Source organism: Thalia democratica, chromosome 2 (genome assembly GCF_965202585.1).
Source record: "Thalia democratica chromosome 2, ktThaDemo2.hap1.1, whole genome shotgun sequence".
In the NCBI taxonomy this organism is placed as follows: Eukaryota; Metazoa; Chordata; class Thaliacea; order Salpida; family Salpidae; genus Thalia; species Thalia democratica.
The window spans coordinates 44627863-44643385 of NC_139166.1; the positions used below are offsets into that span (position 1 = coordinate 44627863).

At 25.6% G+C, this 15523-nt stretch overlaps 1 protein-coding gene across 1 annotated transcript; it reads right to left on the minus strand.

The window, feature by feature from the left end:
* Window positions 1-162: 162 nt before the first annotated feature.
* On the minus strand, window positions 163-14349 carry LOC145849755 (short transient receptor potential channel 4-like). Its single transcript, XM_082954802.1, has 16 exons — window positions 14096-14349; window positions 12887-13063; window positions 12485-12607; window positions 12323-12425; window positions 11555-11747; window positions 10790-10999; window positions 10548-10658; window positions 7274-7417; window positions 5709-5894; window positions 4477-4624; window positions 3833-3946; window positions 3312-3480; window positions 2451-2622; window positions 1856-2089; window positions 1586-1785; window positions 163-1090 (listed from the first exon to the last, which is right to left on the minus strand). The coding sequence occupies exons 1-16, from the start codon at window positions 14235-14237 to the stop codon at window positions 826-828; spliced, it is 2691 nt and encodes an 896-aa protein (XP_082810928.1). The 5' UTR covers window positions 14238-14349; the 3' UTR covers window positions 163-825.
* Between the last annotated feature and the right edge of the window lie 1174 nt (window positions 14350-15523).

The following is a 15523-nucleotide window of genomic DNA, read 5'->3' on the forward strand; positions in this document are numbered from 1 at the left end:
AATTATCTAATCTCCATAAAATTGACAATAAAGTTTAAAATATGTTGGTAAAATATGCGTACTTAAGTAGAACAGCTTGAATCATTAGATAAGCGATTTTATTTACTAAAAGGTTTTTTACAAGTGGTGAATAGTATTTAAGTTTGTATTCAACCAAAAACGTCATGTTATTAATTTATTATATTAGAGCAAAAAAAAAAGATCAGTTCATATTTTAAGTAATTTACGAAAATATTAAAGGTTTAGTAGAGAGTAAAATGTTTGAAACTACTTCAAATTTTGATTAATTAATCAGTTTTACCGGCATCCTAGAATTTATTGCGGCTATATGTAATAGTTTTTAAAAAGTGTATTTTTTGTTCCTTTACAATGTTCGAAAAAAAAAAGTGATTAACCGGGTCCACAAAATTAGGATCCGGCCGAAACCGGATCTATTTAAAAAAATAAGATATGGTCTGATATGGATAGTAGTGAAAAAAGGCAATATACAGCCGGACCCGGTAGATCACTAATATACATTCTTATTAGATACAGCTGAAATTAAAAAAAATAACTAATATTTCAGGTTTCATATACTAACTTTAAAACTAAAATTATTTTAACATAATAAACTACTCTGATTTATTTACATGTAATAAAGGGTTAGTAAAATTTTTATCATATTGTTTTAAGTAATAAACAATATTGTTGTCCTTGACAAGGGGTTAAACTGTATCCAAGTGGTGTACGACTCGATAACCGAAAGGTTTTTTCGTACACCAGTTCCTGGACCAATTATTTTGAGCGCTTTTTCGTCGTTGAATAAACGTTTTCGTTGTTATTAACTCAATGAAACTCTTTAAATTTATATCGCTGTACAAGTTTTTGTATATTTTGCTCTCTGCTTTGCTCTCCAATACTTTTGGTTCTTTTGTTGTTAGAGTTGTTAATGTTTATTTTTTTCATTTCCACGTCATTATTTTCTTTTTCAAGATTTTTTACGTTCAAAAAATAGTTAAGCTTGAAAATGGAAGCTATTTTCTTAGCGACAAAAACATAGCTAGGAATTAAGTTCATTGGTGGAGGTAGCACAGCTTCTTTTCTAATAAATCTGTAAGTTTGATTAAATGTAAGCTTATATAAAAGTAGGACTGTGAAAAAATAAAATTAAGAGTATATCACAGATTTTCTGAACAATGCTTTTTCAGTTCATACTTACTAAAATGATTTAAAGTAGTTTTTTAATTTAGTTACTTTGTTTTAAAATTATTAAAGTTTTAAAATCAGATAAAAAACATTATTGTAAGAGTCACAATTTTATATAAAAAAAAGAACTATTATGACGCATTAATTTGCATTAGTATCTAAATTCTAAACTATATCTGTTCAGAAGACTTGAATAGTCTAAAAAATATTACATATTAGAAAACTATTTACTAAAATAATAAATGTTAAGTACATACTAATTTGCTCTGGTATGTTTTTAAGTTCACAAAATCAAAATTTTACAACTTTTAAATAATTGAAAAAATAAGTTCTACGCATTAAAGTTTAATCACTTAATGTTATTTCAGGAAGAACAAAACAAATATTTTAGGAAAAAAACCTTATCCAGTAGTAAGTCCTTATAAATTTCCATTCACACTCCGACCGCGATGACGTAGTTTCGTAAGTCTGTGACATCATGGCAATAAGCATGTTTATAAGCACGATGACAGCTGTGACATGGTAAAAAATTATTAAACTGTGGCCAACTGACCATGTCATACTGTGATGTCCTTCACCTGTCCACTTTGGCACGTCCATCTATGTAAATAACTTAGCTAACTACAAATATCCGATGAAAATTTACAACTTTCAAAAAAAAAATCCTTACTTGACCAAAAAGCAACCAAAACAAGCTGTTGAGGGAAACAGGGATTGAAGTGAACATGTTTGTTTTGGCCATATCACAGTCCGGTTTTGATGTATCGTTGCAAAGGAACTTTTGGCCTTCAGAAGTTCCGTAATAAGACAAAAGCTCAGTAAAACCCATGGAAAAAGCAAGGATTATCATAGCAAAAATAGCTAGAAATTGAAAAATATTTACCATCATTCTGGCTAACGATACCTGTAAAAATATATAATATTTTTCTTACTGTATCGATATCGATTGTTTTATTTATTCATTACAATTTTTAATTTAAAAATATTCAAATGCAAAAAATAAATTTCAAAAGAGTTAAACTGTTTAGCTGTATTAGAAGAGGTTAAACTTTGTGTAAAAGAATTATTTTGCTTATAGATAAATTCAAAAAGTCATAGGTTTTAAGAAATTTTACTTTATTAGAATTCAGCAAGTTAAAACTTTATTGTTTAATGTTTAACTTTTTAAAACATAGACTTTATAACTTAAACAAAACACATACAATAAAGTTTATAAACGAACTTTAAATCAATTAACTTAAAAGAAAATATCAAAAAAACTTTACCTGCAACGGACCCAGAGTTCTGTCAGTTCTTAAAATTCCCAGAAGTCTAAGTACAAGAAAAACATAGCCATAAGCTTGAAAACTTTCTGCTATTAGTCTTGGACAGTAATCAGACCATTCTGCCCGATACACTGGATCTAATTTATTATAACTTTGAACACAATCCACTGCTCTATATAAAACATCTTTTTAATTTATATTTCTTTATAAGTTTTTCATAAGAAAATAATGATTGCTTTTTTTCTAAGCGTTTTAGATAATTTTGTTTTAAATAGTCATAAAAAAAAATTATAGAAAGTACAAAAAACAAGAAAATTCAATTAAAGTATACTTCTTTATAGGATACAAAAACAGAGAAGCGAAACCTGTCTAAAGTTATCACCTCTTAAAAATATTTATTATATAGTGTAGTTTTTACCTTTGGCATTTTAGCTTTAATTTTATTTATACAGTTTGGTTTAACTGTTTTTAAATACTCTATTTGTAACTTGAATTAGTAAGGAATGAATTGCAAACATGTTTTACAAAAACCATCACAGTTATAAGAAAAAAATTTTTTAAATCTAAATAAAGCATGTACATACATACCTTTTAAACAGTATTTGCAATGATTATTTTAGAATAAAATTAAGGAGTAAGTAATAAATTATAAGCTACTTGCGACTTTAAAAAATTTATTGATGTATGATTTATAACAAATAACAGTTTTTTTTTGATTAAAAGTATATTAAACGAACAAAAAAATTCAACAATTGTTTGCATGCTGAAGTCTTTATTCTTATTTCGAACAAATTATAGTATTTAAAACTTAAGTGTAGAACTAAAACTTTAATACGAAATTTATATTACATATAGTCTTACCTAAAAAATATGGCAACAGAAAAAAGAAAAAGAAACAGTATATCATTATAGTTCCAAGTATCAGTGAAATAACTCTTAAATCCTCTTCTAATCAGTTCTTGAGCTTCTTGGAGCCACTTTGCAGCGATCCAAATTACAATAAGTGTTTCTAAAGCTGTCGGCGGCATACCTAAACATTAATTAACGATTCATTTTATTTTACTTATCACATCTTAAAAGTAATAAAATTTCAGTGATTTCGAATTTTTGTAGACTTATGTTTATTCTATATTTGTTGTAGTATTTAAAATAACCAATGAAAAAGTTTACGTAGAATTAATATTTACAAGAGTTTAAAATATTTTTTTTTAAAGTGTACGCTAGACTTTTAGTGTAATTTTAAATTCAAATAAAAACTAAATAGTTTATTGTTTACAACTACCCATACTTATTTATTTATAACAACAAAAATAAACTATATAATTTTAAAATGTCGGATTTAAAAAATTCTTGTTATATAATTGATGTATTGTTAAACAAACCTAAATAAGCTTGATATGTCATACTTTGAAAAATGTTTAGGACAAGGAGTGCAATAAACGTGAAATCAGATGCCATGTGGCAGTGGAAGGAAATGGGCGGGTAGCTAATCCAAACTTTAAATAAGTTATAATTGCATAATTTTATAAACTTTATAAATAAAATAAAAACCAGTAAAAATATGAAAAGAAAGCTAATTAGATAAAAAAGAAAAGTCAGGCTATAAGAACTTTAAGTGAAAATATCATCTTCAAATATCCTTATTAAAAAAAACTTGTCTGCTAAAGCATACTTTAAAAGGTATTCTTGTAAGCAGGCACTATAATATTCAAAGCTGCTTTTATTCTTGATATTTTAAATAATAAGTATAAAGGAATACATTAAAGGATAATAATTTAAAAATTCTACAACTTAATTAAAAAGAAGCGTTGATAGTCAAAAGTGGGTTAAACTTGTTGCTAAGATTAAGTAAAACTTTATATTTTTAACACATGCTAAATTATCTTATATCAAGGGAAAATCATAGATTCGGTTCGAGAGTTGTTGTAATTCAAAAAAAGTGTTTTATAGCTATAATATATTTGTGTATATCATACAATTATAACAATATAGATAAGGTCATACATTACATAAATCAATAACTTACGACCCATTCTAGATCTCGAATTGACAATGTAAAAAAGTGATAACAGAGGAAAAAGTACTCCGATACAGATCTTCATAAAAACATTTTTAGCGGGCCAAGTAGAATGTAGACTCGGAGTGTGACGATACTTTAGGTAATCTATAGCAAGCTGTTGTTTGTAATATCTATTATTCTTAAGTTTTTTTAAGCATATAAAGATTTTAAGACAATAATAGAAATCATAAAAACAGCTTAAACCTATTTTATGCGTCATTTTCATTATAAAAAGTAGTTGTAAAGTTTTGAACATTGTCATTTAAAAAATTAAAAGAAAGGAAGAAAAATGTGAATGCTCACAACTATGGTCTATAAATTATTGTGGGTAAAGACCTTTCGGTCATCGGTTTACACGCCATAATGTTTAAGTTTACATTGATATGTTTTTACAAAACGTGTATAGTAAACTTTTTTAACTAAAAACTTTGTTTAGCTTTAAAACAAAAACAAGGTTCAGTTGTAACGAGATCGATTCTCGATTTCGTTGTTCTATACTTTTCCGCCAGTTGGCGCTATAGTCAGCCGAAATTGTATACTTATTTCAAGATAAGGTTAAGAAATTGCTCATTAGTCTATAGCAGCTCTCTTCTGTTGTTCTTTATTTTTGGATTTTGTCGTATTATTACTTGCAGTTATTGTATAGTATCAATTCATTTATGTAAATAAAACTAAGTTCTAAACCATGGAAATATATTCTAAAAGTTTGTAATTAGTCATTAAGTACAAAATGTCCTAATTTAATAAGTTCTATTAGACTCATTAATAAACATATTCTTTAGTGGATCTAGTATAAGGTACTAATAAGGTGTTAGCTTAAAAAGATAGAACTTTTTAGTCAGACAAACCAGGCCCGTGTTAATATAATGATTAAGCTAATACCCTGTTTGGTATACAGTTTATAAATAGTAAATAAAAAAGTGTATCATAAGCTTGTTTAAATGAAATTTCATTTAAATAAGCTTATGGTACACTTTTTTTATACAAATTTGTATTAATTCTAACGAATTACAAATAACCGATCATAAACTGTGTTTGATCTTGTTTAAATCAAGTTAAAAAAGTTTAGTAGTTTCGATAATGTTGTAGACTAAACTTAGTCTTGTAAAAAACTTATTTAGATTTTACTTTTAAATACACCATTTTAACTTTTTTTTAGTTATAAAATATACTAATATAAAAAACTGACAAAGCTATACCTGGGAATACGGATGAGTGACAAAATCGTACAGCCTATTTTCACAAGCTTCATCAAGTAGACTTGCAACTGTGGAGCTATGGTATCTAATTATAGGACCTTTTGTGAACTTAACTTTTTTGCCTATATTTCTAACCCTGATAAAATTGTACTTGAAAATACTCGACAGTTCTTCTGAAGATCTAACCTGCATTTTTTAATAAACTTGTTAGCTTTTGTTTGGGAGAATTGTATAAAAATCTTTTCAAGTTCAAAGCTTATAAACAACTACCAAAATTTAAAAAAAACTCTGTTGTATTAACTTTTATGAAGCTACTATGTTTGTTGGTTTAACTTATTTATTATAGATCTAGCTAGAATAATTTCTATTAATTTGTTAAAAAAATTACTTTTTAAGTTCAAAGCATATATTAACTATTTCAATTATTTATTATTGACGGATTTGCATTTTTTTGAACAAATTACGTTTTAGTTACGTTTAGAACAGTTTTACATATTATTGGTTTTTTATTAAAGTTAATTGATTGATTTTGATTGATTAAACAGAAACAAATGACTTTTAAACAGATTTTACTTATAAATCAATAGTTTAGTAAAGTTAATATAGTTTGAATGTTTTTTTTCTAAAAAATATTTTACACTACCTCACAAACAACATTAAAATTAAAAATAAATTATGTCGGCTATTACTAAAAATTGTCATTACATTTTAATAAAAATAGTAAAATGAGGGAAACTAGGTTGATGAAGAAAATTTTATGCTTCAAATTTTTAATAACAAGCTGTTACCTAAAAAGCATTGTACTTATAACAAATATTATAAAAGACGAATATTATTTTACTTATATTAAAAAGTTTTGTAAATTATAAAATCAAAAAATTAACTTTGGTTAGAAAAACAAATGATAATAAAAGAGCAGTAACTCGACTATAACAACTTTACAAAGCATAAAATCAAACTTTTCAAAAACAATTTTTAATTTGATTAAACCTTAAGTAAAATTCGTTTTGCATTATTCCTAATTTTTTAGAATTAAAAAATTTCTACGTAGTTAAAACAAAAAACATCGGCGAAAGAAGCCTGGACTTTCGTTTGCCGTGAGACAAGCTCAAGTTTAACAAAAGGGTTGATCACGCCCATTCGATCATCAGACCACAAGTTTCGGTAGACTGAGACCGGTTTCGTCCTTATTAGGACTCATCGGTTAGTCACAACCGAAAAACTTGCAGTCGTAAATCTACAAACGGTTTATGATGCTTTCACATGAAGCAACCATTTGCTGACAATGATCAGTGACGTCAGCATTGTCATTTGCCGTGCAACGTTTAAAACATGAGTCCTAATAAGGACGAAACCGGTCTCAGTCTACCGAAACTTGTGGTTTGATGATCGAATTGGCGTGATCAACCCTTTTGTTATGTAGTTAAAACTAATATTTTATGCTCAATTGTGATTTTCTAAAATTTAGCAAAAACATTTATTTAGTGAAAACTAATCTAAAATAAGACGAAATTAAATGTTGTGGGTTAGTAGTTTGTACCTAATTTGTATCTAATTAAAATAACTTTATCAAGTAGCTGACACATGTACCCTTCAACTTGGACTTGTAATTGCTTGAACCTTTCATCAAACATAGGTTCCAGGTGGGCTTGCGTCCTTAGTTCTTTGATTGTGGTGAAACACTCTTGAAATGGATCCTTGTTTTCTTTCTGTTTTTAAAAAATATTTCTGCTTGAGTTTAAAAAGAGCTATAAATTAATTATAACTATCTTTTAATGCAAGCTCGTTTAGAAATTAATAAAAAATAATTTACTCCATAAGTAGTAACAGTTTATTGAAAATAAGTTTTATTAATTTACTTTAACTATTTTGTGCTGCATAGAAATATATTTGATAAATTTTAAAGATAGAAAAAAAAAAAAGAAATAATCCACTTAGCTTAAAGAAATAAATAAAAAACGATATTTAAATAGTAGATATTTTGTAACATAAATTGTTCTGGACAAGACGTTAAAAGGTATCCAAGTGGTGTGCGAATCGATAACCGAAAGGTTTTTTTGTGCACCAGGTCTTAGGACCAAAAATTTTGAGCGCTTTGTTTGTCGTTCAATAAACAATATAAGATAAAAAGCTGCGTAGAAATAAGAATTCAGGCACACTAACTTGACATAGTTGAAAAAAAAGGAGACATTTATGTTTTGTACATATTTTTAACCTATAAAATTTATAAAAATGATAATAAACGTTTAAGATAATATTTGCTGATTAAGTTTACTAATAGAAGATTAAAACTAAACAAGCTAACTGAAAAAAAAAGAAAAGTGAGTTTCATCTTCTTATAAAATATTTTCCACTTTTGCTACTTTAACTAGAGATAAAAGTCGTTAATTTTAACACTTTAACTAAACTTAAAATAATTTTTTGTACTTTAACAATTATGTATAAGGATTAAAATTTAAACAATGTAAACAGACTTAAAAAATACTTAAACTGAGTAGTAAATATTTATCTTTAAGAAGAAATTAAAATTATAACTATGACACTATCAATTATACATTTTACTAGTAGCTTTAACTAATGATTTATCTGTTTAGTTTTTTCTGGTAACAGTTTTTATTTAGTAATTTTATTCATACAAAATAAATTTTATATAACTAATGAAATTTAACCAGTAATCGAAAATAGAAATATGATAGTAATTTTTACATTCTATACTAGACCAATGCCCTTAAAACTCTATAAACAAGCTTAATATTGAATGTACTTCAGTATAAACAATAATCAGTTTATAACACTATAACTTCAGAAAATAATGTTCCCATTTACAAGCTTAATAGTGAAAATACTTAAGTATAAACAGTTATCAGTTTATAATACTTCAACGTCAGAAAATAATGTTCCCATTAACTAGCTTAATATTGAGTGTACTTAAGTATAAACAGTTATCAGTTTATAATACTATAACGTCAGAAAATAACGTTCCCATACAAACCATACATACTTTATTCATTCAATTGTTATTATTCGCTTTTTTAGTCGAAAATATTTATATAAATTGAATGTGCTAAGGTGATCTTGGTCTTTTAATTCATAAAGAATTTCAAAGTTTACTATTCTGATATAAATGACCATATATCATGATGCATAGATAATGCATGATATTTATAAGGGCCATAATATTTGGTGTGCAGCAGTATGATATTTTTATAGAATTTCTGTTGATTATTTTGTGATAGATGGTGTCTTTCTTAAAATGTTTATCTACTAAATCCAGGAAAAGTTTGCCAATTTTAGTCTGTACAGATTTACAAAAGGGGGGATTGTAATAAATGCAATTTCTTTTTCTAATTTTGTTAATGTTTGTATTACATTTATTTTATATTTCTGTAATATAAATTCCCACAACAAAAAACTCACGAAAAAATCAGATAAAAACGAAAAACTTTGTAATTGTAAATAAAAACAAACTGCCCCGTGGATAACAAGTGTTGCCTAAGTAATATAATATATCAAGCTAAAGTCTCCACATCCTTAAATGACCACAAGATTTATATTGGTTCAACCAAAAGAACATTTAAGTCTAGATATAATAAACACAAAACCTCTTTCCCAAAACCTTTTAAAAGCAAACCCAAAAATTGTACCCAACTTGCATTCACCTATGGGATCTATACAGTAACCATATAAAATACTCAATTGAATGGAAAATAGTAGAATCAGTAAAATCTAACACAAACCATACTAACATGTGCACTTTATGTAACCTAGAAAGACTCCATATAGCCCTAGCAGACAAGAGAAAAACCTTAAACAAGAGAAACGAACTGATAACCCAATGCCCACATTACTTAAATGAATATTTATAATTTATATCTCACATAGGTATCAATTTTATTAAGATTTTTTATTATTTGTGCATGTATCATAATATTATTCCCATTCTCAGTCTTAAACTGTTTTATTTTTTTTTTTCAAGTCTGTTTATTAGTTAAATATATTTCATTAAGATATAAGATAAATTGTGCATACCCTATAATATACCCATTTCCAGTTGTAAATCATAATTGTTGGAGAATTAGTATATATATTTTTTTTCTTGAGTTGAATTATTAGTAGTTTATACTCTCTTTGATTATCTCTCAACTAAATATATTTAATTTTTTATCTTATTTTTAAAATTTAACATCTGAAATCTAACCCTCATTCTATTTTTCGCTTATCTAAAATTTTTCACAAAAAGCCATTTTATTCTTTGTCATCATAATACAACTGTGTTAACAACAACAACAATGCTTTCAAAAATTTTTTTTTAATGCTTACTCCCTTGTTTTATTTTGAACATTATTATTTTACTACAGATTTACAATTTGAAAATCCGCTCTGCGGTGAAACTGAGTAATTGTTTATTCTCAAAAATAATTAATTAATAATTTTAAGTATTACATCATATTAAAAAGAATATTTTAGTAGATCTTGTTATATAAATGTTTTATATGTACTTGTCTATTTCAAAATTAAAGTTCAATATTGACTAGTATTTTTCTCTTAGTTTATTCCTGCTCAAACAAGTTTTAATTGTTTATGTTAAACAAAAAAGATTTGTTTAATATGAGGTTTATAATAAGATAGAAAGTTTTTTATTTAAATGGTTTTGTAAGTTTTACCCTTTAGTACCGATTAATAATTGTTTGAACATGTTTTATATTTAGAATAATACCTCGATTATTTTACGGTCAATATAATGTAAATTAAAATAATTATGTTTGCTAATGCCCTTATTCGGCTTTAAAAAGTACGAAGTTAGTATATTAATTTATCCAAAAAATACAAGCTTTCTACCTCACTAATAATTGTGATGTGAGCCGGACTCGATTTTGCTTCGTAATACCATTTTCTGTCGTTGCTTGACTCCCACGCGAACATTATTCCTTCGTACCATCCTCCTGCTTCCTAATATTAAGTTTATACAATATTTTTTCTAAAAAAGTAGTTTTGTGACTAAAAAACTGACTTTAAAATAAACTTTTAAGAAGCTGCAAGTATCAAATAAATTCACTTATTACGTAAAAAGTATTTCTTACTTTTAATCTATGGCCATATTTGTAAAGTATTTTAAGCATTTCGTATTTATTCTTCCAGGCAGCATATCGGTATGGGCTGATGTCAGGGGGGAAAAAGTAGTTGTTACCAACAATTTTCATACCCACGCATGGATTATGCATGAGAATAAGTTCCACTCCCTCAGAGAAGTCTTTTTCTATTGCGTGAAAAAGCGCATCTCTAATCTCTACCTAAGAAAACAAAATATTTTGTAACTAGTAAATTTTATATAACAATAACATCTAAAGCATGTAAAAATATAAACATGATGATATCAAAAAATACTAGATAAATAAAAAACAGTTTTAATATTATATACTAACAAGCTCGTAATTTTATTGGTTTTGTTTGTAATTTTTAAAGTAGTGCTACATATTAATATTAAAAAAAAATTAAACTTAACACGATATTTACTATGGAGTTTTAAACTATACTAAAAACATAAAAGTTTTTTTTTAGTATTTTCAGACTTAAAACTTCTTTAGTATATGTATAAGTTGTTTGTTAAAGTAAGTTATAGTTTTTTACTTTTTTATATCTTTGTACTTATAACTACAAACAAAACTTCATTAGAAACTCAATGAAATAAAATTGAGTTTATAAATCAACTTAAGACTGTAATGTACAATGTAAGTACATAGACGTAAAAAAACTTTTTTTTGAATGTTAATGAAAACTTTTAAATTTATATTAACTAGTATTAATCTGTTAAGAACAAGATAAATTATATAAACATTTGAAATAACCTCGTTTTGTAGGAGCAGAGTGCACATATCGCTATCTTCATTTTCAATCGCTAGGTGAAGTGCTGATTGGTGGTGTTGGTTTGTAGCGTCAATGTTCAGTTTGACCATATGGATGTGGCTAATTTTCAGCAATGCTTCTACTAGGTCACATCTTTTTTCTTGTACTTTTTCTAAATATAATTCCTCAGCTTGTCTGTGTTTATTTTAAGCTCAAAGAGGTGTTGTTTAAAAATTATACAAATTAGATCATTAGTTTTCTTTTAAACAATATTTGATTTTAATTAAAGCAGTAAATGATTTAAAGGTTTTTGTAACATTTATTTGTTGTAAAAGTAAATACTAAAAAAAAAGCTTAAAAAATAATAAGTTATATTAACAAATTATCTCAAATCCTTCTTATTTACATGCAAAGTTTGTCACTGTCAAATACATTTTGACATGTAAAACAGTTTGTAGATTGCATTCTCACTTTTAAAAGTTTTATTTTAAGTTTATAGTACTATTTGTAAAACAAGTACACCTACAAAAACTTTTTTTCTGGAAAAACTGGCTCACCCCTATTCTAACCAGAACAAAACAAATTATTAAATAGTTTAAAGTATAGTTGAAGTGTATTTTAATATTCTCTACTATACAAATCATTCAACTATACTTTTATTAAAAAGATATAATTAATGTTCATTTTGAAAGGTTCTAAACTAATAAGTAAGTTTAATCGTTTTTTTAATGGTTTACTTTTAAATTTAAAGTAAAACTTCTTAAACTTACACATTTTCTTTTCCAAACAAAGCCTGTCGTACCTCCCAACCGGATTTTATTTTCTGCTTTAGTTTTTGTTTTTCCTCCTTTTTCTTTTGACAGTCAGCCCACTCTTTATTTAAATTTACACATAACTGAGTTTACAAGTCAAAATCAAATTAATATACGAACCATCAGCAGGGGTTCTTGTTATCATTCGTTTCAAAGTTTTCTTTGATCTGGTTGATGTCTTTACCACATCTTGTTTCATACTGCTTTCTGATTTAGCATGATGCAGCTCAGTCTTGCTTAATTCTAAAAGTTAAGGAAAGTATAATAAAAGATTATAAAAACATATAAAAGGTTACATAAAATAAGTACTTTTAAAACCTGTGTTACTCATATGAGTTTTTTCAACGCAATACTAGATGATTGCAAACATTTCTTGAAATAAGTCAATTTATGTGACCTATTTTAAGGATTTTAAGCACAATGAAAAAATGTTTTAATAAGTAAGCAACATTTTTATAGTAAAGCTTATATACATCAAAGTATTTGAAAAATATAAGTTTATCATATGATAAAATTAGCAACTTGAGTCTCTTATGGAAGATTTTTTGCATTTTGACTTGAATTTTTTTACTACTTTTCCCGCCTTTTTCCTAGTTGGATTAATATCGATTAATGCAACATTAACAGGTTCATCTTCTGAGGTTAATGGTACTTGTGTACTTTTGAATTCAATCTCTAGTTCATTAGATATATCCTGTTCTAAGTATATAAGAATTAGTCATAATTTTAAAGCATTTTTTTACATAACAAACTAACATTTTCTTTAACTAACGTTTTAAAGAAACTTTATGCTTACTTTTTCAAAAATTGATTTATTTTCGAAAGTTCTTAAAACCAATATTTAGAAACTAAGTAAGTGCTATAAAATATTTATCAACTGTGACTTTGAACATCATATATTTTAACTAAAATCAGTTTAAGAAAATAGTTAAGTAACAAACAGCACACTGTTTTAAAAAAAACTTAAAAAGAAACGTTTGTTTTTTAGCAATAACTTTTTCATACAAGCTCTATGGAACAAAAAATGTTTCAACTGATTAGTTTATTTTGTTATTTAATTTAAAGCAGTGTTCTAAAAATTTCGGAAATACTTTGCCCGGTAGATTATTTAAAATTTATTTAATTAGAATAAAATACTGTTTATAACGATTTACTGTTTTCTTTTTCAAAAGCTTTTTTTAATAAAAGTAGATCTAAAGTAAAGTATGTTTTTTTTAATGAAACTTTCTATGCATGTCAATGTGCAGAGTGCAAAATTAAGCAAACACTAATTCAAGGGATCTCAAGGTTAAAGTTTTACTTACTTTTTTTACTTTTAAGTTTATAAAATAGATATTTAATTTAATAAAAAAATGGTTTCTTAGATCAGAATTAAATTAGTTATACTATTTTCCTATCGTTAAGCGAAACTTATCAAATCAATGAATCAAAACACAAGTTTTGCATGATAAAATAAGTGCTCTAAACTATTTAGTTCGTTGGTATAAAATAATAATTAAGAGTAGTAATTAATAAATAAGCTTTATAATAAATTAAAAATAAGAATTTTATAAAACGCATTCAAATGGTAATACGATCATTCTAACTAACAGTATAAATAATTTTAATCTAAGTTTAACTTTAAGCTGTAACGAATATCTTATGTTAATAAATGCTTTTTTGTTATGTTACATACTTTGTATTAGGGCTTAAAAAATATAGAAAATTATTTTTAACGTCCAAAAAACCAACCGTTAACAAGAGAGTATGATGTTTTAACAAAATCGTTTTCTCCTATCTGAACAGACTTTACTGCGCTGTTTAGAATAAAGCTGGCTATACTGCCATTTGAGCTTGGGATGCTGGAATCACTATCGAAATCCGGAGTTATCATTTTACTACAAATAGTTCCATAAAACTTAATCAAAGAAATATTTAAAACTTAAGTAAGTAGAATTAGGTTTCATTACTTACACTAATTATACACTTACTAGTTACTGATCTAATAGTAATATAGAAATCGTTTTATGTTTTGTAATTTGTTGCTTGATTCAATTGTTTATGTTCGTATCAAAAGAGCTTGTTGTATTTCTGACAATATATTAATACTGTTGTAAAACAATTTTTCTGTTTTATATTGAAATTTATTGTTTAATCGTTTTTTAAAGCTTTAATATAATTCAAATAACAAAAGTATTATAGTTGAACAACTTTTTTTTAATATATATACCAAATTTAACTAATATATATTTAAATGATAATATAAAACGCACTTTAAAAGATTAAACGTAAAAGTAAAGTTTCAGTAAAAAAAATTTTTATAATAAATACTATTCTGTATAATGATTTAAAACTTCATCATAAACAGAATAGATCAAATTTTCTAAAGATTTTTGAAATTAACAAACGCTATAACAAATAAGTTTATAGTTTAGTAAGCATAACTAAATAAAACCAAGTTATATATATGTAAACATATAGTTTTTTTTTTTTTTCGTTAATACTAAGGAAGTGGCGTAATAAAACTTAATAGCATTAATCGTTATTCTTAAGCAGCGGTCAGATAACAAATTAATTTTTTTTTTAATGCGTAAAAAAATTGCGTTTAATCTTAATTTATACTTGTTTTACATTTACAGCTCTTGTTCACTTTATTCTAAAGTTAAATTTAAGCGAATATTAATAACTTTTTATGTTTTTCTATCAACAAATACTTTAAATTTAAACTAAAACATACAAAGTAGTTTCTAAAAGCTTATAATTATTTTGTGTAAGATAGTTTTCGCTTGACTTGCTAAGGTTTATTTCAGGAAAAACGTTCAAACAAATAGGGTTGATTTTTTTTACGCTTGAGTTGTTCTTCATAATTTTATTAATTTTTGTATTTTAGTTTGTACAACTTAAGTATTTCTAAATTTAATAAATCCTGTAACATTTTACTTACAAAAAAAAACAATAGTTTTAAAGTCTTCAACAAACATGTTTTAGACTATGTCATTTAATAACACTATTATCAACCTCAAAGTTAGATAGCAAATTGTAAATGGCCTTAATGTAAAATCAAAAAGTGTAGGTATATATTTCTATTTATTTTAATTTTTACAAATAAAAGTTTCTAAAACTGGGTAAAAATTTAAATTATCTATAACAATAAAATAAATAAAATATAGTTATTTACAC

Excerpts from the sequence above, each read along its gene's own strand:
- LOC145849755 (XM_082954802.1), bottom strand. The coding sequence starts at position 14,237 with ATGATAACTCCGGATTTCGATAGTGATTCCAGCATCCCAAGCTCAAAT. Across the intron at positions 5,895-7,273 it reads TGTGTCAGCTACTTGATAAA|GTTAGATCTTCAGAAGAACT; the intron begins GTTATTTTAATT and ends TAAAAAATGCAG. Across the intron at positions 2,623-3,311 it reads TCTGTTGCCATATTTTTTAG|AGCAGTGGATTGTGTTCAAA; the intron begins GTAAGACTATAT and ends TGTTTTATATAG.